This window comes from Eptesicus fuscus, chromosome 14 (genome assembly GCF_027574615.1).
Source record: "Eptesicus fuscus isolate TK198812 chromosome 14, DD_ASM_mEF_20220401, whole genome shotgun sequence".
NCBI classification, from domain to species: Eukaryota; Metazoa; Chordata; class Mammalia; order Chiroptera; family Vespertilionidae; genus Eptesicus; species Eptesicus fuscus.
Window position 1 is genome coordinate 48,993,607 of NC_072486.1, and position 27,707 is coordinate 49,021,313.

General features: G+C 37.8%; 1 protein-coding gene across 1 annotated transcript in view; it reads right to left on the reverse strand.

Annotated features, from left to right (window-relative positions):
• The window catches only part of CNTNAP2 (contactin associated protein 2), a 1,332,959-nt gene that overhangs the window by 1,011,701 nt on the left and 293,551 nt on the right, over positions 1-27,707 (reverse strand). The window contains exons 5-8 of the mRNA XM_054726631.1: positions 26,175-26,378; positions 21,867-22,051; positions 14,353-14,496; positions 12,791-13,055 (exon numbers count right to left, since the gene is read on the reverse strand). Coding sequence (XP_054582606.1) covers positions 12,791-13,055; positions 14,353-14,496; positions 21,867-22,051; positions 26,175-26,378 — 798 coding nt within the window. The remainder of the gene's footprint in view (positions 1-12,790; positions 13,056-14,352; positions 14,497-21,866; positions 22,052-26,174; positions 26,379-27,707) is intronic.

The window sequence follows — 27,707 nt, forward strand, 5'->3', positions numbered from 1 at the left end:
GGAAGCCACGTGAGTCTTAAAAAAAAACTGGGCTTCATGGAAAAATTTTCCATGAGAATATGACACAATGGAAACAGTCATTTTGGAATTTTAATCAGGAGAGAATTTGTGGGGTGGGTTTGTTTAGAGAGGCAGGAGGTGGAGAGAAGAGAAAGCAAACTCTATAATGTCCCAGTGCAGACCAACAAAAATATCAGCGCTGAAAATATGTCACTGTAGTCTGCCAAGTGTCTTTGTGAGCGTTAGGGGCACAGAGACGAGTGAGTTGTGATAATGGATTCACAATCTAAGATGGAACAAAAAATGATTATTACTCAAGATATGAGTACTAAAGGGTGGTATATTGATCTCTGGGGTTTGAAAAAAAGAAAATGATGGTAAATTGACATTAAATGATACTAAAACTGGGTCTTGATGGATGAGCAGGAGTTTAATAGGGTAGCATACAAAGGAAGAGATTCTTGGCAGATAGTGGAAAGTAGTCAGAGTCCCTGAGGTAAAGCAAGAAAAATGAAGGCCAACTACTCCAGTTGGGCTCAGTGTGTGCATACTCTTGTATGGCAGGCTAAGAAATCTGGTCTTGTTTTAGGTACTGGAAGAAAATCAGAATATTGTCCTTGTATTTTAGAAATAAAAATTTGGATAATGTGAGAGAAAAATGAGAAACAAAAGGGAGATTATTTGAAAGGCTCCTTGGTGAATCCCAATGACACATGATAACATCACTGGTGTTGGGTGCATTTGAAAAATGTTTCAGCTGTGTCATATTCAATGATGCCCGATCCTCTGAGAATGGAAGCCAATGTGTTGAATGGATGTGAGAGGCAATACAGTAGAGTGGCCCAGAGGACTGACTTTAGACTCAGATGTTCTGAATTCCTTTTCAAGCTCTGTGATTTCATAGCTGGAAAAGGCTGGGTGAGTTATTCTATCTCTATGCCTCTGTTTCTTCATCTATACAATACAGATGATAATGGCCTTGATCGTGAGGAGTTATTGAATTAAATGACTTCATACATTTGTGAACATTAGCTTCATTTAAACAGAGACTGGAACAGAGAAAGGCCGCAGTCAGCACTAGCCATTGGGGAATCTGACTTCAGAGTCTCTGCTTATTATTAGTATCATAATAACAGGGCAATGATGGGAAAGACATTTTCTTTTTGGCAATGAAGGTGGTCTTGATTATCTTTTACAAGTGATGAATTTTTTTTCCCCCACTGGAATAAGGAAATGATGGATGGAGGAGGTACTTCACAAGAACTGGTGGTACTTACTAAATCTTCATATGAACCAGGCCAAGATAGAGAATAAAATTTGATTTTCTCTAAGTTTTGTACTTGGGTCGCTAGAAGAATGATTTTAGCATTGATATAAATGAGTGAGCAAGAAGGTTTTATACCTAACTCACAAGGTCACTGGAGCCTTAAGCAAGACAATTAATGTAAAGGATTTAGCACAGTGACAGTCATGGTGAAAGCATTTAATAGCCGTTCGTTACCATCATAGTCATCATCACTCTCTCTGGACCAGATGAGAAACATCTCATTTCCTCCAACCTTTTAGTCCCTTAGTAGAGAGCTGGATTAGCAGATGAGTCAGCAGCACACAGCAGCAGGTTGGCATCAGCTGCTGGGATCCTTTCCTAACAAGGCAGCTTTCCTGACTCCTGCCCCATAATGATGTAGAATGTTAAATATTCAGGCTCCTCTCTGCTAGACCCTTGGCCATGATGTGAATTGACCAAACATGCACAGCCAAAATGAAAGCAAGCGGAATTGTGTGCACTGTACTATTTCCCTGCTTGTAATTCTCCCCTTGCCCCCTCTCCCCAATTAACTATGTTTTATCTGTACACCTAGAAGCAATAGGACTTTGTTGAGAGAGAAGACAAAGTGAGGTTGAGATTTGGCATAGATCTGCACAAGGATTGACAGAGGCATTTCAAGTTGGGAGATAGTTAAAACCTGTGTGCAAAGGACACAAGGCAATTATCTGTAGGCACTAAGAGGCTGCAGCCTTAGACTGGAGTCAGCAATTTCAGGGTTTAAACTAAAACAGCAGAGATCTGGGAAATCAGAGTGAGCAATACTCCAGAACCTAGGCAGAAAACTGGCAGGGGGGTGATATGCCCAGGGGTAGCAAAATCCCAGCCTCTGGCGACAAGTTCAACAATAGGGTTCCAACCTCTGAACGGATCCAAAATAGACCGGAAGCAAGACTGGAAGAAAAACTGGCAGGTTATCAACATCTTTCAGAACACTTCACACACTAGTCACATGATTGTGAGTACTACAACCAAGATCTAGGCAGAGCTTTACTTGTAAAAATCAGATCAGAGGGTATGAGAGGGCAAAAAGGCAGTGGCTGCAGAGAAGAAAGAGGACTCAGGAAAAACTGTAGGAATTCGGTTATCAGAAGTAGGGTCTGTGCTTAGGTTAGAAATATAAAGGCTTCAATAAATCATAAAATTGAGTTATGATAAAAGATTGGTTCATACACTTAATTACTTTCTGATAAAATGTTACCAAGTAAAGGTACATACTTTCTGAGCAGTATTGTGTGATTCCTCCAAATTTATCTGGTTGAGAGCTTTTATGAACAAAGGAAAGACAACTATGACACATATATGGTAGACATCTCAGAGGGTACCCAGAGGAGTCATTCTTTAAGTTGATCTCAGGTTAATTTCAGAGGTTCCCAGTAACTCTTCGAAAATCTGCAGGCTCCCTCCCACAAAGAGGCTCATCTCCACAACATATTATAACAAAGCAACAAATAACCCAATGTACCTAAATTCTTCATGTATGGGATAGCTCAAATTGCTTAAAAATCATTAAAGAAAAAATCTTCAATCAAAAAAAAAAATAGTCCATTGCAATATCTTACAGTCTAAATTTCCTGGTCCAGTTCATTGCCCCAGATAATTCTTATCCATAATATTAATGGGGGAAGGAGGTGGAACTTTTAATCCAATAACCCTATATTCTTTCTGATTATGAAGGTAACCAATCTCTGACTTCTCTATTGCACCACTATTTTTTAAAATTTTATTAACTACTAGAGGCCCGATGCATGAAGATTTGTGCAAGAATGGGACTTCCTTCCCCTGTCTGCCGGCACCACCTTTGCTCAGGCCGGAGCCACCTTTTTGCTCCAGCCCGGAGCCACCTTTCAGCCTTCCCACGCTGCCCAGAGGACCGGAGTGGCTGGGGCAGTGCGGTGCAGTACACCTGCGTTGTTGCCATGGCAATGACGCAAGCGTCCCGCCCCACTCCCGGTCACTTGGTGCCTGTGTATGCAAATTAACCCGCCATCTTTGTTGAGTTAATTTGCATACTCACTCCTGATTGGCTGGTGGGCGTCGTGAAGGTATAGTCAATTTGCATCTAACTCTTTTATTAGTGTAGATTTACAACAAAAGTACAAAACAAAATGTCAAAAATATCTAAAGTTAATGAGATGGTTAATTTTATGTCAACTTGACTGGGTCAAAGAATGCCCATATGTTTGGTTAAACATTATCCTGGGTGTGTCTGAGAGGGTGTTTCTGAATGAGATTACTATTTCAATCAGTATATTTAATAAAACAGATTGATTTCCATGGATCTCATATAATAGAATTCCTCCTCTCTACCTGTCTTTGAAGCCTGGACACTGGTCTTCTCCTGCCTTCAGATTTGACCTAAAATATCAGCTCATCATTCTCAAGCCTGCTGGCTTTCAGACTGGATCTTACACAATCCTCTCTCCTGTCTCTCGGGCCTTTGGTCTTGGAGTGAAACTACACTGTAGGCTCTCCTGGGTGTCCACTTACCAACTGCAGATCCTGGGACCTCTCAGTCTCCGTGACTGTGTGGGCCTGTTCCCTATAACAAATCTCCTTGTTTCTATATACATCATATTGGTTACATTTCTATGGAAGGCCCTTAATAATACAGGTGACTTATCTCTCTACTATATAACTCTATAATGCTTATATTTACCACTTACCCATCAGTTAGAGAAATTACAGCCCTTTTAACATTTTTATTTATTTTATTTTAAAAATGTCATCTACAATTTACATTCAATATTATTTGTATTAGTTTCAGGTGCACAGCTTAGTGGTTAGACAATCATATACTTGTTCTCCCCAATATTTCCAGTACCCACCTGGTCCTACTCATAGTTATTATGATATTATTGACTATATCTCCTATGAGGTACTTTACATCCCTGTGCCTGTTTTCTAAAGACAATTTGTACTTCTTGATCCCTTCACTTTTTAATCCAGCTCCCCAACTCTGTTCTCCTCTGACAGCTTTCAGTCTGTTCTCTGTATCTATGAGTCGGCTTCTGTTTGTTTGTTTATATTGTTCTTAAAGTTCCACATGTAGGTGAAATCCTATGCATTTGTCTTTCTCTGACTGACTTATTACACTTAGCACAATATCCTCTGGGTCAGCCCTTAAACTTAGAGGAAACAATGGGCCTCTCAGCAAAACTAATTTGCTTCTGTGTCTTTCCATCTCTGTTTTGGAAGCATCTGCAACTACATCCATGTATTAAGTTTGGGGTTCCTGGGCTGTGCTCTTTGCTGGTCTTACATAATTCAATTTTATTCTCATAGTTAGTTGGTATTAGTAATGTTTGATTATTTTTTCTCTTTAACTAGTTTATTTGTAATAGTAAACTGAAGTTTTTAAAACATGATGCATTCTCTAATGGGAGTTTTTACCTCCATTTTATCCATCTAAGTTTATTAAATTTTATCCTCTTCCTTGGCATTTAAAAACATTATTATACATACATACACACAATCATGTTTTATTCATCTTCCCTGGAAAGGGCATAGGATGTTTAGAAAGGCCCATAAAATGCCCTGGCCAGTGTGGCTCAGTTGGTTGACCATCATCCCATGAACCCAGAGGTTGCTGGTTCATTCCCGGCCAGGGCATATACACAAGTTGTGGGCTCAATCCCAAGTAGGGGCCATGCAGAAGGCAGCCTATAGATGTTTCTCTCTCTCTCCATTCCTCTCTCTATATGTAACCAATAAAAAAAGAATTAAAAGGCCCAGAAACCTTGTAGAAACTAGTGTCGGTATAATATCTTGAAGTGTAATTATAAATTAAAATGCCCCCCTTTTTGGGAAAGAATGTCAGTATCTAATATCCCAAAACTATCCGCAGTGTCTCTTTTCTTTCATGTTGGAATATAATGCTTCTAGCCATGTGACAAGGCACCAGCATGCACAGAGTATATTTAAAAGTATGTTTCCATTCAGCTTCATGATGATAGTATAGCCACTTTAGGAGTTGAGATATAATACCAAGTCACTGAGGTAAAGCTACACAGGAGCAGTACAGTGTTCACCCAAATGCTTTCTACGTGGCACCATGTGGCTCTCACAGCAAGTCTATCTGTGATTTGGGAGAATAAAGTAAGCAAACTGCACTGTAGAAATGTCCAAGGTTATCTATGTTTATATCTATATACCTATATAGATCTATATCCATCTCACTTTTGGCTTTTACTAAATAAGAGGAGATATGTTGTCCTAGAACAAAGCTAGATTCCTAAAATGAGCACAGTGCTCTATGAATCAACCTTCCTCTCTCTTCATGGTCTTCTAAGAATCCAGAGCCATGTTTTATCTTCTGCACCTTAAAATAGATTTCCAGGTTTTTCTTGAACATCTTACAAATCTAAAAGTGTGTCAAAAAGTAAGGAAATCTAAAAATATAATGTTTGGCTACTATTTTTAGACATACATGAAAATTATTTGGAAATAAAGATATTTATATTCATTGATTCATCATTAAGAGAGAAAATAAAATCTGCTATTCTTTGATAGTTAGCAATAGTTTTAAGGGGAAATGCCTTTATATATGTGAAATCATCTATCTATCTTACTTTCTATCTTTCCTTCTATCTGTCTAGGGAAAAATGGGTTGAAAATTACATGGAAGGCATAAAATTTGTTCAAAATCAGTTATACATATTTTCAAATAAAAGCTCATAGATCCAAATTTCTGCATCTGAATATGAAATGTTCCATTTGTTTTATGAATAGCATTAATAAAATTAGGCTGGAGCTCATTTTTTAAGAACAAACTTTTAAAAAATTGACTATGTAAATGCTTCTAATTAACTATGAAAACTAGAATTTTTAAATTGATATAACTTAGTCTATGTAATTTCTACTCACAATATTGTTAAGCATGCTTTTCAGAAATGTCATTTCATCCTTCATTATTTCATAGTACACATTTTTCTAAACAGTAATAAATATTTATTGTAATACATTTTGATATTATGAAAAATGTACTAAGAAGCTAGTCATGGACTAATATCCCAACAACTAAAGATGATTAATATTAGTATTATTCAGATTTTATTTAATTCTGAACTATTTCTTAGCTATTTGAGTACTTAAATAATAATATTGGGGACATATCCTACATATATTTTTGTACAAATTTTAATTTACCATATTATATTTTCCAATGATATTGAATTTTATTTGAGAAACATGATTTCTCATGACATAATAGTATTCCACATAAGCATGCAATGCTCAGTCATCCCTTCATTTAAAATATTTGGTTTGTTTTCAATTACTATTATGTTTTCTACATTATGATAAATATTCTGTGTACTTCTTTGTTTTTATAAAATCAGAATGATTCAAAGTTAACAGATTAAAGGGGAGTGACATTTTTAAGGCTTCTTATCATTACTGTTTTACTTGAATTAAAGAATACATGTATTACTAAACAAAGTCTCCAGTACTTCTCTAAGACCATTGTAAAACCAATCTCTTGAATCATATAAAGTGATGCCTAGATAAACACTATTTAATTTTTAGTTGTGGAAATTTGATTTAAGAAATCTTGAAAGCATATTAGCAGTTTAAAATCACAAAGCTGAAAATCATTCCCAATAAATAGTTAAAACATTAAAAAATAGTATTACAATATAGACCTTTCTTTCCTTATGTGATGAAAAAGTAACTTCATGGAACAAGCTATCACTGAAATTTGCAAGTTGAAATGAAGTAGTTCCTTCAAATAAAAATGTGCTAACTACATTTTCAAATGTTCATAAAACCAAGAGAAGAGAGATTCTAATTGCTTAGTGCCATAAGCAGTCCCAGGGAAATGCATTTACTGAGATCAAACTGGAACTTGCTAGTATTTACCAGCAAGTTCCCTGGCTACACAAAAAGCCAAGAAAACATCTATTCCTTGTGCTATGGTCTGAATGTTTATGTTTCCCAAATTCATATACAGTTTTCCCTTGAACAACATATGGGTTACAGGCACCAACCCCCCAGGCAGTCAACAAAGCACATATAACTTTCTATTCCCCAAAAGACTTAACTGTTAATAGCCTAATGTGGACTGGAAGCCTTACATAAACATTCAATGAGCACATATCTTGTATGTTTATGTATTATATGCTGTAGTTTTATAATAAAGCTATAAAAAATATTATTTTAAAAAATCACAAGGAGAAAAAGACACATTTACAGTATTTACTGGATAAAAATTCACACAAAAGTGGACCTGTGGAGTTTAAACCCATGTTATTTAAGGTTCAGCTTCATTGACATCCTAATGCCCAGGGTGATGGTATTAGAGGGTGGGGCCTTCATGAGGTTATTAGGTCATGAGGGTGGGGCTCTCATGAAGGGGATTAGTACTCTTAGAAAGGAGGCACCACAGAGGTCCCGAGCCCCTTCCACCAGTTGAGGACACAGAAACAAATCCCCAGCCTGCAACCTGGGGAACAGCCTTCCCCAGAATTCGACCATGCCACTGCCATGACCTTGGGCTTTCAGCCTCCGGAATTATGAGAAACAAATGCCTGTTGTTTACAAAGCACCCCGTTTTGCTCTTTTACTAGGACAGCCCGAGAGACTAAGCTGCTTTCCCTTAACACACCCAAATGGGATTCAAAGGTTGACAAAACAAAAATAAAACAAAGATTCTATTTGGAGGTAGAATTACAAACAAAGGTGATATTTGCTGAGTACAACTTTCTACTGTAGTAGGGATGCAGAAAAGTCATTCTAAAATGGAAGCAATGTTCCCCTAAACAAAACAAGGAGGTTTGAATACTTCAGCTTAGCAAACAGTTGATTTAGAAACAGGGCAGAAGCTGAGTGATTTTTCTGAAAGGCTTTGTTTACATGGATGGAAATTGATTTTTTTTTTAATAGGTGAGAAAAGTCTTTAATAGAATTAACTTTCCTTCCACTATATAAATGCTGAATCACATTTTATGACCTTATTCTTCTTGGCAGATCACAACTTTAGAGTATTATTCTAAACATCGATTTGTGATTTAGAGACATAAAATTAAGGTGTTTTATAATAAAAAACCTTATTTCAGTTTTTTTTTTCTTTTTTCTTCTTCTTTTTGGCTATATCAGACAATAATACACATGGATTTCTTTCTTACTACTATTATCCTATCTAATAAAAGAGTAATATGCAAATTGACCATCACACAAAGACACAAGATGGCCGCCCCCATGTGGTCAAATATGGCCACCCCCATGTGGACACAAGATGGCTGCCACAAGATGGCTGCCACAAGATGGCTGCCACAAGATGGCTGCCACAAGATGGCTGCCACAAGATGGCTGCCACAAGATGGCTGCCACAAGATGGCCTACGGGGAGGGCAGTTGTGGGAAGTTAGGGGTGACCAGACCAGCAGAGGAGGGCAGTTGGGGGTAACCAGACTGGCAGAGGAGGGCAGTTGGGGGATACCAGACCAGCAAGGGAGGGCAGTTGGGGGGACCCAGGCCTGCAGGGGAGGGCAGTTGGGGGGGCAACCAGGCCTGCAGGGGAGGGCAGTTGGGGGGATCAGGCTTGCAGGGGAGTGCAGTTGGGGGGGACCAGGCTTGCCGGGGAGGGCAGCTGTGGGCTACCAGGCAAGCCAGGAAGGCAGTTAGGGGTGACCTGGCTGGCAGAGGAGGGCAGTTGGGGGAGACCAGGTCAGGAGGGGAGGCCAGTTGGGGGGGACCAGGACTGCAGGGGAGGACAGTTGGAGGGGCCAGGCCTGCAGAGGAGAGCAGTTGGGGGGGACCAGGCCTGCAGTGGAGGACATTTGTGGGGGGGGGGGGGGACCAGGCCTGCAGTGGAGGACAGTTGGGGGGGGGGCCCAGGCCTGCAGGGGAGGGCAGTTGGGGGGGGGACCAGGCCTGCAGTGGAGGGCATTTGGGGGGGGACCAGGCCTGCAGGGGAGGGAAGTTGGGGGGGGACCCAGGCCTGCAGAGTAGGGCAGTTGTGGGGGGGCAGGCCTGCAGGGGAGGGCAGTTGGGAGCCAGCATTCCTGGATTGTGAGAGGGATGTCCAATTGCCCATTTAGGCCCGATCCTACCGGGATTGGGCCTAAATGGGCGGTTGGACATCTCTCAAGGGGTCCCAGATTGGAGAGGGTGCAGGCTGGGCTGAGGGACACCCTCCCCCCCTGCCGCCCTGTGCATGAATTTCGTGCAATGGGCCTCTAGTAATATCATAATTTGTTCCTGAAAGACACCTTTAGTTTTCCAATATAAAATAATACAATAAATCCCCCTGAGCAACTAGTGTTGCTGGAAGATTGGGTGGGTGGAATTCCTCTATCACTAGTGGGAGTGGGGTTCTTGTGATATCTTCAGAAAAGGAATTTTTTAAGGTTCACACAGGTGAATAAATTGTTTTTATTTGTATACAGTTACATTTCTTGATTTGCAGAGTTCCATGTCCCGTAGTCCAGTCTTGGAAAATGTGCAGCTGGGGTTCAGTAGAGCTAAATACAGGGTCCATGCCCGGAGTTTCTATTCCATGGTAGAGATGAGTCTGATATAGCATTAGGCTGATCACCGTCCACTGTGTGGGCCCCACATGGCCATTAGCCATAGGGGTGAATGCAGGGGAGTGCACCCCTACAACAGGAGTTCCACGAGAGCAAGAGGGCCAAAAGCATAAGAGCCAAGAGAGCCGAGAGAGAGAGAGCTCTCTGTTCAGGAATTAACTATCTCAATTTCATGTCCTTGCAGTGGCCATGCCTATTCTGGCCACTGACTACTTCCCAGGTGTGACTGACAGATAAGCATCTTCCCACGTCACCCAGACCTCACTGGACACGTATCTATTGTCCAGTCCCTTCCCCCATTGATTTGCAGGTAATAGACCTGGGGAGTGTTAAACTGCAGCTTCCTGGCAAAGCTGTGTAAATGGCATGTCTATATTATTTAGTCTTTCCTTTGTTCTTTTCCTGTTAAATAATAATCAGGTTATTATAATGGCATCACTAGAACTTAAAAATTTCCCACACTTCAATTGAGGAGACAAATCTGTAGGTTAGTGTTTTCCAAACTGTGGTCACCACTTGTTTTTAGGTCATGAAGTCATTTAGTGGCAATTTTTATTTTTTAATGGGTGAGAAAAAGAAAACATCCTAATTATTAGAGTACATCTAAAGGTAATTTATTTTTCTAAATTAATTATTTTTTCATTGTTGCTACTTACACTAAGTTACTTTTACATTTAATCGAATTTGGTAAGATGCATTAAAATGCATGAAAATTGTGTTCTATGTACACTCTATATATTTGTAGGATGAATGAATGGAGTTATGACATATTGGATTTCCTTTTTCCTTTACTTTTTAATAAACACAATTTCAATGAGTACAGGATTCGACTTTTTAAAAATGTATGTGTCTATTTACTTACTAAAATTTCTCAAACTTGAGCAATGATATCTGATGTGATCTCAGTTTTCTCTACATGTATAGGAAAAAAAAAACACAGCAGCGATCTGAAACACTAAGGTATTTTCATTACAATATGTAAGAGGGAGACTATAGAAATATTTAGATTTCATGCCAGTTTCCCTTAATTTGCATGGATAATTGGCTAAATTGACACAGATTTCTAAAGTCCAATTTTATCACACTTAAGCAAATCTATTAAAGTGTATTAGTTGTTAAGTGTTCGATTTCTTTATTCTTTATTTTTTAATAAACAGTTTAAATTAGATGAGAGTATCTTGGAGTCCTAAAGTAGAACAAATTCAATTAGTAACTGTTTGTTGATCACTATGTTTAGGATCCTATTCTTTCCATTATAATGGTCTCAGGAAGTTGGATTTGTTAAGAGCACTCCAGGAGGGAGGCCTTGCTACATATTTTTATGTGGTTCTTCACTAGAAAAGAACCATGAATAGTGACAGGATTTAGTGAGTGTTCCATCTGTGGTAAATATTTATATGTGTATTTGTTTTATGTGCTATACTGATCTCTCCAGATATTTTCTACTTACTAAATCTCCCCAAGTGAATTTGTACTGGGAAGTAGTGATAAAATATGGTTGATCAATCATTTTGACTTGGAACATTCAGGGGAAAAAGCACAACTAACAAAGCAAAAACTGAAAAAGTAAACATCTAGGTAGTTCACACCAGCCTTTGATTTCAGAAACACCTCTTATAGAATGGTCACTATGTCTTCCTTGAATTCTTTTCAGCAACATTCCATAATTCCATATAGAAACACAAAGCCTATTTACAAAAAAAAAAAAAAAAAGACATATATCCTGCTGCAAAAGACACCCTGTTAGTGAACACTGGATCAAAGGGCCAATGTGCTGACCTTGACAAACATTCCCCAGGACACCTTTTCTGTTTTAAGTGCTGTTCTATATGTCAGAGATAGAACAGGCCTGGCTACTGCCCTCAAAGAGCTGACCACACAGAGGGGGAGTGAGATGAACACAGATAGTAGGACCTGTTAGGAACAGTGCCAGGGGTATGCATATGGCGTCACCAGTGACCCTGGAAAGTCTAGCCTGCGGGCCAGCAGTCATGCAGCTGAGCACTCGGTCATGAACCTCCTCTCTGTGTTTGTACATCTCTGTCCAAGGTGCTCAGAAACTAGTTTTCTCTCTGTCTTCTAAGGAGTTCTTTACAAAATAATCACAACCATTGCTAGAAACATCTAGTGAAACTGTGTGAACATTTTACTGCTTATCAGTCCCATAAGATGTCGAATTTTTCTTTGTTTAGAATATCTCACTTTGCAATTTCAACTTTCTTTGTACCACATTACTCAAAGAATATTCCAAGGTTGCTACGTCTGTTCAGGTAACAACAATGTTACCTAAGTGTCAGTTTATCATGCCACTGTGATGTCAAGTTTAAAAAGCACCCTCCTCGGTTGATACACACATCTTGTACTCACTCCTGTTTGCTTTTTTCCCTGGCAATTTGCACAAATTTAACAAAATCCTTTGAAGTTTTGATTCAGGCAGTTGAATAGACCTTTGAAGTCATAATTAAATTATTATAATCCCATTACTAATTGTAAAAGATATCTGAATGACCATGAATTCAAAAGATACCAGGTACTATTATGTTAGTAAAAGAAACATTCTTTGTTTTTAAAGATAAAATATTCACTTAAAGAAATATCAATTTCTCCATTAAATAGGAATTAGCATGTATAAGAAATAGAACATTTTGGTGCCCTAAGACAGTCCCAACCAACTTTTCTCCTCACCCACCCCTCACCTTTTCAGTAAAGTTCTGAGTTTCCCTTATTCAATCAGCACTCAGGGCAACCAAGAAAGAATCTCAAAGTCTGGATCCAAATATAACCACCAGCATGTAATACCAACCAAACCAAACCAAACCAAACCAAACCAAACCAAACCAAACCAAACCAAACCAAACCAAACCAAACAAATGCAACTTTATCTGCGGGAATCGCCTCAGCAGTTTCAGGAGCAAACATCAGGAGATTTCACTGACCTGAGGAAATGTCTATTTGGCTCATCTTGGTCTGTGTGACATTGATGTGAACACCAACTTTGCTTTCAGTGAGGTCAATCTCCACGTTGCCCAAATTATCTGCAAAGTGACTGAAAAGCAGGAGGCCATTGGGGTTCCATGTCCTGAACTGGAAACTGACCACAAACAGGTCCTGGTGGAGCCGCCCAGGCACCTCCAGGTAACTGGTGGCGTTGAAAAAGACGGGCACCGTGTAAGGCTCCACACAGGAGAAACTCAGGTTTCCCTGTAAAACAGAAGGGCATTCTTTGAGGAAAAGGCAGAATAAAATAAGGATCCGTGGAAGACAGTAGGCAAAGCTATAATTCTACATATTTCAAAGCACAGCCTGTCCCAAACTATCACATGTAGTAGGCGGATTTGAATTCAGCAATTGGATACACTGACATGAGTCTACTTGGAGTGTAACAGTTTGCCTAACAAAGTGCAGAAGTTAGCCATCAAGTTTGGATGTAACAAGCACAATCCATCATGAAATTGATAGGCAACCTGCTGTGATGGGCTGGCCAGGGGATGGGCTGTGCATCTCTGAGAGCTTCGGAGTGGACCACTGGACTCTCTGAAGACCGCAAAAAGCTGCTTCTCTCCCTGCCCCCGCCCCCCACCCCTAACTAACGATGCATCAGCTGGGGAGGTGATGCCTCTGTCTTCTTCTGGATGTCCTATTCAGATGGTTATTATTATATTACTCTGGTCTCAGTGGGAATCATGGTCATTTGCTTGCTATTTATTAAACTAATATTCTGGAGCAAATGATCTTGGGTTTTATACTCATACTTATATATAAATTTTAATTATTTAGTATCAGCGTAGTTTTGATTATTTCAGATTTTTTTATTCACCTCAAATCCCACTGAAATTTCCATGAACTGTGCTTAAATCATAATGAATTAATATTTATGGAAACAGTGACATGAATGTACAAAATTAAAACAAAAAATGCAAAACTACTCCTTCTATCTCATACCCCCTATTTTGTACACACAAATTGGATATACTGAATTTTATATTGGTATACACTAAATTTTATATTCCAGGGTCTAAGTACCTTCATTTTAAAGATCTGAAAATCTACATTTGTTCTCAGCTTCTTTGCTCCCACCATAATATTCTGAGGAATATGATTTTATATTTTTAACTGGCCCTTCAATTGTTTTTTTACACAACACCATTATCTACCTCTAGATGTATAGTTCTTCCACTCCAGCACATGAACTATTAAATCTATGGCAGACTCTCTCTGAATTAATATTAAAATTAAATTTGTGCTGTACCTTCACCGATGATTATTTTTACATGTTTACTTTTACCAATAAAACTCACCATCTATTTCCAGCTAATTCAACTCAAAATCTAGTATCGATTCTTACAGTACATCCAGGATCTACACATTGGTAATTCTAAAGTCAGTTCTATACTGTTGAGCCCAATGTAAGTATGATAAAAAATGCTATGATGTTGCTATGCAATAGTCCATAGAAAATGCAAGTTCTATGATTTTTCTATGAACCAATAATTCTTACCACATTTGAAGGCTCCAGTTTCTTCCTTCTTGCAAGATCAGTTATGTTGATGCCATTGTAGTTAATGCTTTCCATGCAACCTTTGAAATTCTTTCTACTGCTGGAACTTGGCTTACCAGAGAAAGGTATGCCTCCAAAGGTGATCTTTGAGAAATAAACAACAACAAAACATTCACACTGTATCCGACTTCAAAAAAAATAACATTCACATTTAATGAGACAGAACTATCAATACAGGCAAGGTTGGTTATATTTACATCAACCAATATATACAGACATTTTTCTGTGTCCAAAATCTATTATATTTAATTTTTTTGTTATTGAAGTGCACAATAGTATTATTAATTCTGACAATTAGATTATAACTTGAACAAGAAAATAGCAACAATCCCTTGAGTTTTTGCTACCCAAAAGGCATTTTATAATTTATCCTGAGAAAGTTTTAAAACACTTTACACAGCAAACATATTAAGTAATATTAAAAATACATTTTTATTTTTATCCTTCAAAGATATACCATCAATAAATGTCTCTAGTCATCATGAGATAATCAATACTAATATATAAGTTGATAAAACTGCAGCCAAAAGCAAGGAATATTGTATTTACCTGACATAAACTTATTGTAGTCTACTGTCCATTAAAGTCAAACATTCATTAGAAAAGAGAAATAGAGAAATGAATAGAGAAAATAGTTCAGGAAATCTCATTACTACATTGAGTAGGAACATCTTAGAATTCGGGGGGGCTGTAACTTGAGAAGTGCAGGCTTATAGATATTATAGTTCTTTTAAATTATAAGGAAGAAGGTTACTATTTCTTCCTGTGAATCTCTAGCTACTATTACCTATAAAAAATGATTAAGTGTTTCCCATATATCTTTGGTCAAATTACAGCACTGTACTATTATTATCATATAATAAAAATTAGACTTACTTATACATTGCTAATAATTAATCAGTAGTAAATGAGTCTACTAATCATAGATGTAATATCATGATATATAAGATAAATATTATATGTTTAATTATTACTCAGTGTTATTATTATCAATTTTTCTTACAAAGTTTTGAAAACAAAAGTTTTTAAATGTCAAGACTTCATATTTGATACATAAGGCAAAGATCTTTATGTGCTAGGAGGTCATTAGAAAATTATGTTCCATTATTTAACAACATGTCATTTTAAATGTCTAATTAGATTTATATTATCTCATAAATCACAAATCATTGTTGGCTTATGAGATAATACAGAAAGACAGAATAATTCACTTAATAAATTTAAAAAATAATGGTTAGCTATATATCATTTACCATAAAGTTTATATATAGTAAGAAAAGTGGAAAACTGAGAATATATTTAAAAATTAGAAAATTACAAATGGAAAAATTGAGAATAACCAAGATCATAGAATTATTGAAAAACAATGTTTTTAAATAGCATTGAACTGAACTTATTAGGTATATATAGGTTTACCTAACACCAAAAGTAAGAATTATTGATATTTTAAAAAAGGATTTCATTTCCTATCAATAATTTATTTTATCAAGTTCTTTCCTAGTTGATAGTAATAAAATCTTTTATGCTAAATGACATGCAGTATCACATTTCTTTTAGCTTAGGCAAAAGAAAACACTTTATTATAAAGATTTGAAATACTCTATGAATTCAAAGTCAGGAATGCAGATCACTTCATGAAATACTACGATCAGGGATGGATTTTATGAAACATTCATAAAAAAAATAACACCTATTCTCTTCAAACTATTCCAAAAAATTCAAGAGGAAGGAGGACTCCCAAGCTCATTTTATGAGGCCACATTATCCTAATTCATCCTATCTAATAAAAGAGTAATATGCAAATTGACCATCACTCCAAGACACAAGATGGCCACCCCTATGTGGTCAAAGATGGCTGCCCCCATGTGGACACAAGATGGCCACCACAAGATGGCCTGCAGGGGAGGGCAGTTGTGGGCAGTTAGGGGTGACCAGGCCAGCAAGGGAGGGCAGTTGGGGGGGGGCCAGGCCTGCAGGGGAGGGCAGTTGTGGGCGATCAGGCAAGCAGGAAGGGCAGTTAGGGGTGACTGGGCCGGCAGAGGAGGGCAGTTGGGGGGACAAGGCCTGCAGGGTAGAGCAGCTAGGGGGACCAGTCCTGCAGGGGAGGGCAGTTTTGGGGGGACTAGGCCTGCAGTGGGGGGCAGTTGTGGGGGAGGATCAGGCTTGCAGTGGAGGACAGTTGGAGGGACCTAGGCCTGCAGGGGAGGGTAGTTGGGGGGGACCAGGCCTGCAGGGGAGGGCAGTTGTGGGCAATCAGACAAGCAGGGAGGGCAGTTAGGGGTGACTAGGCCGGCAGAGGAGGGCAACTTGGGGAGACCAGGCCAGCATGGGAGGGCAGTTGGGGGGGGGGGACCAGGACTGCAGGGGAGGACAGTTGTGGGGGGGACCTAGGCCTGCAGGGGAGGACAGTTGCGGGGGAGCAGGCCTACAGGGGAGGGCAGTTGGTGGAGACCAGGCCTGTAGGGGAGGGCAGTTGAAGGCAACCAGGCTGGCAAGGGAGGGCAGTTGGGGGTGCCAGGACTGCAGGGGAGGACAGTTAGGGGTGACCAGACTGGCAGGGGAGGGCAGTTAGGGGTGACCAGGATGGCAAGGAGGGCAGTTAGGGGCAATCGGTCCGGCCAGGGAGCAGTTAGGCATCGATCAGGCTGGCAGGGGAGTGGTTAGGGGGTGATCAGGCTGGCAGGCAGATGCAGTTAGGGGCAATCAGGCAGGCAGGCAGGTGAGCAGTTGGGAGCCAGCAGTCTTGGATTGTGAGAGGGATGTCCAACTGCCTGTTTAGGCCTGGGATCAGGCCTAAATGGGCAATCAAACATCCCTCGAGGGGTCCCAGATTGGAGAGGGTGCAGGCTGGGCTGAGGGACACCCTCCTCCCCCATGCACGAATTTCGTGCACTGGGCCTCTAGTAAAGAAGATAAAGATACTACAAAGAAAAAAATATATAGGCCTGATGAACATAGATGCTGAAATCCTCAACAAAATATCACATATTGAAATATACCTAAATCCCAGTTTGTAAGTGTTTGATTCCTTCTCTTTGTGCATAGCTTATCTATGGCTTTTCATTTTCCTTTGGGAGACTGATTCAAACACTCCTGTTTCTCTGCTTTCAGCAACCCTTAGCACACGTCCTACCTTATGGAAGGTGCTCGGGTGAAGGAAGCATCACAGGCTCTATTTACCAGGCTCCTTAAAACTAAGAGATGTGGGTTCCCAACCCAGTTCCTAATGCAACTAATAATATGAGAATGTAACTAATCACTTCTTTCTGGTTTTGTATTCTCATCAGTAAAATAAAGTGGCTGGGCCACAAAATACTTTCTGAAATTGTAACTATTCTGATATTAAAAATTGTTGCAGTTATTAACCATCAGATATTCATATGACTCATATGATTGACTTATTACTGATATTGCCATTCAATGATAACTCTGAAAAATAGCTGCATTAACCGTCTTGTTAGCTAACAAGATTTATAAAGTGTGGCAGACTATAAAATACCTCTAAGTGTCCTTTCTCCCAAACTTCTTTAGAGGAAAAAAAATGCTTTTCAGTTCCACACATTGTTCACTATCCAATTATGGCATTTACCAACCTCTTTGAAGCAAGTTTTGGTCTCATGAGATTTAAATGAAAGGTCTGTGTGTGACTCCAAGACTAAAGTTAAAACGACTTTCCTTCCCTCTCTCGCCTTCCTGCTGGCTGGAAAGCAACATGGAATGAGTAGCAACCTTGGAGTGATCTGCAGTGGGGATGGAGGAGCAGCAAGAGGAGAGAGAGATGGGGGTCTTGATGACCATGATGCTGCCATTTGAACCCAGGGCTACCTGCCTAGGGGCTCCTTTTGTATGAAAGAGAATAAACATAGGGTGTTGTTGGTTTTTTATGTGTAGTCTAATGAAGTATAACTGACATACATGGTGGCTTCTCTTACTTCCTGTTGCCTCCTTACATAATCCTATAATAATTGTGCCATTATATTCATTTTATAGAAGGTAAACATGATTTAGCCACTGTCACACAACCAGTAAAGGGCAGAAAGGGATTCAAACTTAGGCTTTTCATTCCATGCAATTGATTCTCTCTAAAATCCTACCCAGGAACTTCAATGAACAAGGGGGAGCCATCCTCTACTTTCCAAGAAGGTATGTATTATAAAAGCAAGAGCATAGCATGTCCCTAGTGGGTGTGCCCTGGAATTTCGCTGAAGGCAAGAGAGAAGCCAGGCCACACAGCAGCCTGCTCACCTGCCCTGTGATTTCCCTGCTGAGAGGAGGAAGGAGGAGGACAGGAACACCTGTGTACCACTGCACCTTTCTCAGGTGACCTTGCAGCTAGCAGCTTGACTGCACATGGTGATTGGCTTTCTTTGTGGTGTAAAGGGGCTCCATAGAGGTGAGTGGGGAGAACTCTTAAGTCCCCACAAAAGTTCCCAAAGAGGCGAACTTGTTTTCTATTGTCTCTCTCATGATGCGGTGTGTTGAACCCTACTCACACTGGCTCATGAGAATGATTGTCAAACCTAACCATTTTTATAACTCAAATGATATAAGATTTAAATGAGAACTAAATTACATTAAACAAAAATAAGTAAGTACTACTCAGATCTCATCTCTACAGTGTACTACCATGTACACTCCTGAAGTGATTTAGAGTTATCATGTCTATATGATGGAAATACCATGTAATGGTTTGGCATAATAAATATATTTGGACACATATGTAAAAAAAATTAAAAATTAAAATAATAATAATAATAAAATAAATACATGCAATTGTGGAGTTAAGAAAAAAAATAAAGTCCAAGTCGCATGCAATAAATAAATAAATAAATAAATAAATAAATAAATAAATTTGGTCTTTGTCTCCAGTTCCTGGCTCAGAGCTCCTAAAATCCTTGGCATTTCCTGAGTGATAGCAGTGTTTTGTTATTTATAAGAAGCTCCTTTTGAGGTTTGAGTCTAGTTACTGTATGGATGAGCCAATGAGCCATGAGCAAAGACACTGAGAGGGACTCTACTGTCGTCCCTCATCTTTAAACAAATAAGCAAAGATAATCTCCTTCTATTAAGATGAACATGTAGAGAGAGAAAGGCAGACCAACCACTTTGCTCTAGCTCATGGGAGTAACTGCAGTATCTATGAAGAGAGTAATCAGCAGTAGCTCCACAAAGCAAAGTAAGTTGAGTCTATGCTGATTCATGCTTAGTATATTTAAATTTATTCCTAGTGTCTCTAACAAATATGTCCCAGACATTTTAGTCCACAGATGAGGTTCTCAGACAAGGTACTGTTACATAGATGGGCTTCAAAGTGTCCACGGAACTGCTGACTGCATGGAAAGCATTGTGTGTGCATGGATACCCCTAGATTTCATCACAGACTCAACTGGGGCTGTGACCCCACATTTTTTAATTCTGTTTGTTTTTATTGGAATTATGTTGTCCAGGATTTCTCATCTTCTATGTACTTCAGTTTATTAATGAAGAATGAATAATTCATCTTTATGTCCTCTCCTAAAGTGGGAGATAAGTCACATATGCCAAAAGTTTTACTAATTTAGAGAAGATAGGCATTCCAGAGCTTTTCACATCATTTCCCTTTTAAAAATCATTTTTTTTTTTTTTGCTTAAAGAGAGGTGTTGTTGTTTTTTGAGAGGCAATTATTTCCTGAATACTTTAAATTTATTTTAATACTTATAAAGTCTTCATATCAGGGTTTATATAGCATACTCTATTCCAAGTTCCTATTTAGGAATATGTATAATATACTCATAGTGCAAAAGTTAGAAACTAAACATATAAGAAAATAGAAAACACTGTTGTAAATCCTAACTTTTTCACTTATTGTTTTATGGTAAGTAAATTCCATATTCTTAAAATTTTATATATATACAGATATAGATGTAGATGTAGATATAGATGTAGATATAGATATATAATGTAGATATAGATATAGATATAGATATAGATATAGATATATAGACATAGATATAGATGTACAGATAGATATAGATATGGATATAGATATAGATATCTAGATAGATATAGATATAGATGATACACATATATGTGTATGTGTATAACTGCAATTTTAAAACTTGGGACCATGCAGTGTGGTGACACCACAAACTGGTAATTACTTTACATTTCATAAAGAAACAGTAATCCCTGATATCTTTTGGGCATTATGTTAAACACTAGCTGATGTAGTTCAGTGCTCCAACATCCTGCTACTTTGCTTTTGACGATGTTCTGTCTTGGTGAAATTGAGGTTTCAGTCATTGTGCTGATAAAATCAGTGTCACGTGAAAAGTGAAAGTAGAACAGAAAACGAGAGTGGCAGTGTCAACTCTGATTCCAATGTCTAGGGAGTTGCCCAGTGCAGGTGCACACAGCCCATTAGTAAATAATTACTATCGTAAGAATAAAATAAAATTATAATTTGCCCTTTCATTTTATGTGTATTTTGTTTTTCAAATGGCTAGTGAGTTCTTAGGGCATAAACATTTATTAAGTTGTTTGGGTCTAACCACTATAGAAGGGTCTAGGATGGCTGTGGAAAGTTAATAAGACATCAAGGGTTCCATGAATTAAGAAGTTCATAAACCTCTGGCTGATTACTATTTCATCCTGCTCATTTTACTGCTATGTGTTGCTTGTTCATTTAGCATTATCCCTTTTCTCTTAGTATACATTATGCTGTGATTATTATGTTCTTACAGAATTCTTGTTACTATGTATGATTAACGTTTTTGAATGGACATTTAAAGGTTGAATTGCTCTGCAAATAATTTATTAAAATACCTGGTATGCCTACCTGTAAATTATGAGAATATATAATTTTACTGGACCAATATCATAGCTTCCTTAATCTTTGATCATTTGGAGGGTAAGAAATAGCCATTTTTATTTAAGGACAATTTCTTTAAAATATTATCTATTTTAATTCCTTTAGTGACAATTATATCTGAGAAAACAGAACTTGTCAAAAGAACTATTAATAGTTATAAGTTTATAAATGGCTTAATATAAATCAGAACTCAGGATTTCTTATTCAATATTTTGTAATAAGTATTAGGCAACTTTTCATTTATAATACTGTGTATTATGAAGTAAAACAGTGTAATTTATATTATAATGAATGAGAAATGGAAAGATTATAACTTAAATTTATTCAGGACTTGTTAAATAATCCTGATAACATGATAGATGTTCTTTCTCTTCAAATTGTTACTTTGGCACCAAGATTTTTAAAATATTTCAAGTATTTATTATTTGAAATGTATAAAAGAATAAAATGACATATTAATAAACTAATTGAAATTATAAGTTGATTTTTCTTTGGAGAATAAAGTGAAAATGGTGCAGGAAGGCACATAATTAACGATAATACAAGTGGGAGACTGAGGCAGCCACTCGACATTGGTCACAGTTTATACGTCCTCAAGCTCACCTCATAGTCTAAGTCCAGGTAGTCGAACTCCCCATTGGTGCGGAAGTGCTGCACGCTCCTGTCCAGCGTGAGGTCAATGCTCCGGCCCTGACGCTCAATGACCACGGAGTGCCAGTGGTGATCATCCAGCAGGCTCCCCATCATCACGGACGTGTGGCCATATATGGGGCCAAGCTGGTTGCTTCCTGCATCACGGGAGTGGAAAAGAAATAAGGTGATGACACCACGGCTCTGGGTAGAAGAAGACCTTTCAGTAAAACACTAACAGCTCTAGTGCCCATCAGCAGATGAGTGGGTAAAACAGCTGTGGTGCATTTACACCAAGGAATACTATGCAGCTGTAAAAAAAAAGAAGAATCTCTTACCCTTTGCGACAGCATGGATGGACCTGGAGATGATTATATGTTAAGTGAAATAAGCAAGTCAGAGAAAGACAAATACCATATGATTTTACTTATATGTGGAATCTAATTAACAAAATAAACTGGTGAACAAAATAGGTCCAGAGACATGGAAGCATGGAGCAGGCTGACAGATCCAGAGGGAAGGGAGGAGGAGGGGGGTTGGGAAGAGATTAACCAAAGAATTTAGTATATGCATATATGCATAGCCCATGGACACCAACAATAGTGTCATGAAGGCCTGGGTGGGGTGGGAACTCAGTGGAGGGGGGCTAACATAGGGGAGAGCGGGAAGGGGAACATCTGTAAGACTCTCAACAATAAAAATAAATAACACACACACACACACACACACACACACACACACACACACACAAACACACACACAAAACCCACTATGGGTTGATGCTTTGTCTATTGAAATTGCTATAGGGAAAACCAGCATGTGACTATACTTAAAAAGTTTTATGTTCAAAGTACATAAAAGCTAGTAAAGATGAAAATATCTGTTCCCTTAAAAATAATGAGCTTAAAAAAGTTAGGTTCCTGTTGAAGTCAGTGTCCCATGAGCTCTGAAGCCAGAGGGCCCAGCTTCTGATGTTCAATGATGCTGGGCAAGTTGACAACTTCTCTGGGTCTCTTGTGTCTTCAGATGTAAAAAAGGAAAAATAATAGTACCTGCTTTACAAGGTTGCTGTGGGGATTACATTACTTAGTACATGCAAAGACCCTAGCACACTTCCTGGCCTTTAGTGAATGTTCGTTAAATAGTACCTGTTAACAGTCTGTTATTACTGAGGTTAGTGTTGTTATTTTTGGTCAAGAAAATGCAGCATGACAATTGTCAATTACCTCTGAATCCAAATACTATAATCTTAAGCACAACGTAATATTTAGTGACATGGAAAAGTATAGAAGTTATACTTTAAAATAAAAACCTGCAAAAATATATATGTAGCTTTAAGCTAGTTTTGAAATAAGATCTCCATAGAAATAAGATTACTAATAAGAGGGAAAGGCTGTGAGAATTCAAAATGTTTACTAAGGTCATCTGGGGATGCTGTGTATGTACTTTATACCACTTTCTATTTTGTCTAATGAAATATTACTTTTTATGGTCAGGCAAAAATAAATGCTATAAAAATATAATATTGTTTCAGAATGAAAATCATAAAATAAGAAAAACAAAGGAATGCATGAATAATTATTTCCCCTTTTCCCCATATTTAAGATGCTAATGATACCTATATCTGACATTTTTTGTGGATTTCCTAGATCAAATGTTCTTCCTTTGGGGATGAAATCAAATATGATGATTGTGGGTGTACGTGGAGGAGGAAGGGAGAAGAAAAGAAATAATAATTCCAGGTGAAAGGCTACATTAAGTTTTATTTAAGTAGTTAGACTAGAAGACTAAGCGGCAGCTAGATGTACCTGACATTTAGGTAATGGCCTTAAAAAGGGACAGTGCATGAGTGACTGTTTCCATGGCAGCCATAAACTTCAGTCAGTCAATAAAAGCCCTTAAGTAAACTGCTATCTAGGGAAATGGTACTGATCTTGTGTGTGTGTGTGTGTGTGTGTGTGTGTGTGTGTATGGTCATATGAGCAATTACTTGTTTTAGAACAGTAATGTAATGCCACACCTTTATAGAAGCATAGTGGCTCTGCATGTTTCAAATTTTTAAGAGAAAAGTGTGAAAAATATAAACTTTTAAAGATATAATCCAGTTGCTGTGTGTGTGTATTTTTAAAAATAACTTACATTTTTTTCCTGGGTTTCTCTCCCCTTTTCCTCCTTATTAACTTCATTTTTTTTTTCATTAAAATTAAAGAGGTTTCAAATGTATAATTCTCTCTGATACATCATTTGTATATTGTCTTCTTAACTCCTATGAACCTTGTTTCAAAAATTATTTAGGGTTAATTTTTCTCCTAGATAACACATAAATACATGTTCAATAATAAGAGTAGAGAATATTGTGAATAATTTATATGTAAAACATTAGCACCTATGTCCACCACTGTAAAGAGTGTGGTCTATTTCTTTCCAGACAGTTTTTTTATATTACATGCATATTATTCTGAGAGTAAGTCACTAGTAACCTCTATGTTGCTAAGCAGTAACCTCCCTTTTCTGTCTTCTTATGTGACATTTTAAGAGACTTCAACACCATAACCACCAATTTTCTTTTCCTCGTCTCTGACATCACATATTCTTATTTCCTCCTATCCATTGCCCCCTTCTTAGTCTCCAAACAGCACCTTCTCCTGTCAATCTCAGGCATGCCACTCTAAGAGAAATCTCAACTTTGATGAAGATCAATCAGCAACTAAAATGCACCCTGTCCAAACAGAACTCCGCTCTGTAGTTCCTAAAGGAAATGTCTAGGAAACTAATGATCCTCTAAACTAATGTTCCTCTACAGAGAAAATAGAGCTTTCTCTAGTTCTGAAAATGGCACTTAACGTCTATTGGCACCAAAGTTGTATCCTAGAAATCGCCTTTTACTTAATCTCTTCCTTTCTTACTAAACACCCAATTCATTACAAATCATGCTGAAAGTGCCACTAAAATCATCTCCACAGTAGACCTATTTTTCAGCATCTCCACTGACAGCCACCTTCTGAAAGACAGAGCCAGCTCATCTTGTACCCGAGGAGTCCATCTTCAACTCTCATGTGGATGGAACCATTATCTTTACAGAGGTCTCAGTAAACTTCCCATGCTTAAAAAATAGTATCTAACCCTGTGCCATGCTCTACAGCAGGGGTGGAGAATGTTCCTCTCATGGGCTGCATAAGGCCTGTTAAATCATTTAGTCTAGCCCTGTCAACGCATTAGGTATGAGTTATTTTAATTTTTTCCCCAAATATAACAGGCTAATTTTTAAGTTGATTAATTTGTATGGCCCACAAATGATGTTATAAATATCCACATAACCCTTGGCAGAAAAATAGTCCCCCACCCCTGCTCTCCAGGTTCTTACAGGATGTGAACGATTCCTAACTTTTGGATTTCATCTTCTCTCTCAATTGCTCACTGCCTGTACACCCTCTTCCTTGTTCAAGGAATAGCAAGGAAAGGCTCTGTCTGTAGTAATTGCTTCCTTTAAAAGCTCTTCTCCCATGGTTGTCTTTTGTCATTAATAGCAACTTGAACATCTTGTAGAGGACCTTTCTCAGTACATATTCTAATATTGACCCCTCTTACCTCTGCAGTATTATATTAGCCCATTTAATTGATTTCATACTATGGTTGAACTTGGTGGGCTCACTTATATGAAGTATTTACACATTGAATGCAGTCAACTCTTTGCATCCCTGGACTCAACCAATCATGAATAGAAAACAAATTTTAGCATTCCTAACATAAGATTCCAACCTCAGATTCCCTACCTCAGATTCCCAACCTCCAATAGAAAATACTGTTTTTAATCTATAGTTGGTTCAATTTGCATATGCAAAGAACTGACTCTAGTCAAAAGTTATATGTGGATTTTCTATGCGGGAGGGTTTACATGTTGTTCAAAGGTCAACTATACTTATTATTTGATATCATTTCTTTTGATTTAGTTATTTTAAGATAATAACACATAAGACACTATCTTGCTCCTCCACTAGGTCATAAACTTTATGAGCCCAAGGTCCTTCTCTATTGGTTCACCACTGTATTCAGATGCTAATATACACCTTGTATAATACAGGTGTTTTGCAAATATTTTTTGAATGACTAAGTATATCAATATATAAAAACCACTGTGGGTTAAACTGAACTGATAACAATGTAAACTTTTTTTTATAATTTACATTTTAAGGGTTAAACAACATTATTAATTACATATTAAGGGTTAAACAACATAAATATTAATAAATGGAAAGAATGATGCCAAAAGTTGGAACATACCTAGGTTTAAACTGAACACCAGTTTGGCTTTTTTCAGTTCCAATGTAATGTAATCACCTTGCTGTCCTTCCCCGTGTAAGATCACCCCTTCACTCTCAGTGGTTTTAAATTTCAAGGCAATGACATCTTTCAGTGTTTTCATCTTCTTGTTTCTGAATCTATATGGCAACACAACATGGCCATCAAAGTTGATAACATCAGCCCCTGAAATAAGAAAAACAAACAAACACATTATAGTTCAGTTTTTGTGTGTTGCCATCCAGTGTGAAGTAAATCTATTTCCAACCATTGTCTGCACAGAAAAAAATAAGAAAGAAGTGTTTTATTCTGAGAAGTATGGAGTCCTGGATTCTTGTCCTATTTCTTCTTTTGATTGATTGTGTGTCCTGTGTGAATTGTATTGGAAGTAGTCATAAAGAATGGTCTTCAGCCCTGCCCCTGTGGCTCAGAGTTGAGTATCTCTATATGAACCAAAAAGTCAAGGAGGTCACAGTTGGATTCCTGGTTGGGGCACATTCGCAGGTTGGGGGCTTAATCCCCAGTAGGGGATGTGCAGGAGGCAGCCAATCAATGAGTCTCTCTCATCATTGATGTTTCTATCTCTCTCTCCCTCTCCCTTCCTCTCTGAAATCAATAAAAAATGTATTTAAAAAATAATGGCCTTCAATTGTAATTATGTTGACTAACAATAAATGCCATCAATGATTTATATACTTCAAAGTTTTACGTGGGAGTCTAGAGTTTATTTGAAATAAGTAAAAATTTTAATTCCTGCATTACAATGAAATCTTACTGTCTTCCTTTTTAAATGAGGCTAATTCTTATGATTTTAAAATACACATTTTACTCACAAATTAGCTTTCCTTTGACAAAATAATGAAAGCACTTGAATTCAGGGTTTGGTGATATATTCCCCTTCTAATGTTTTTTATATCTTACTACATGTTGAGTAAACTTCATGGTAGTACTCTGAGTTTATAGCTAATTGAACTTAAAGAAGCTTTGTACCATTTGCTCCTGGGCTTCACATCTGTCTGCAATTTCATGTTAGCTCCCTGCCTTTAGAATGGAAAATTCGGCAACTCATTTTTTTTTTTTTACTACAGTGAGCCTTAGCCACAAATGAGTTAAAAGAACAAATATCTAGTCTATATTGTGACTATAAAAGTTCTAATTTGATTTTAGGGAATTTCAATGAAGACAAAATTATATGAAGTTTTTAGAAGTATAAACTATTTTGTCACCATCCTCAAAAGAAGGTGATGATGGGGATTTATTTTATAGCGGCTACTTAATGTACCCCTGAAATGGAAATAGAATGATCTAATTTATTATGCCATATTGGTTAGTGCCTTTCCAATCCAAGGATCAAGCTTTGAGTACAAACAGAAGCTTACTTCTCATAATTAGAATTTTGTCATTAAAAGTATTTTTAAATCCACTTATTTGGCTTTTAATTTGAAATCACAGAGAACCTAGTCAAACTGGATAGCTCTAATCTATATATATAAAGATCCAGGGTCCGTAACATCC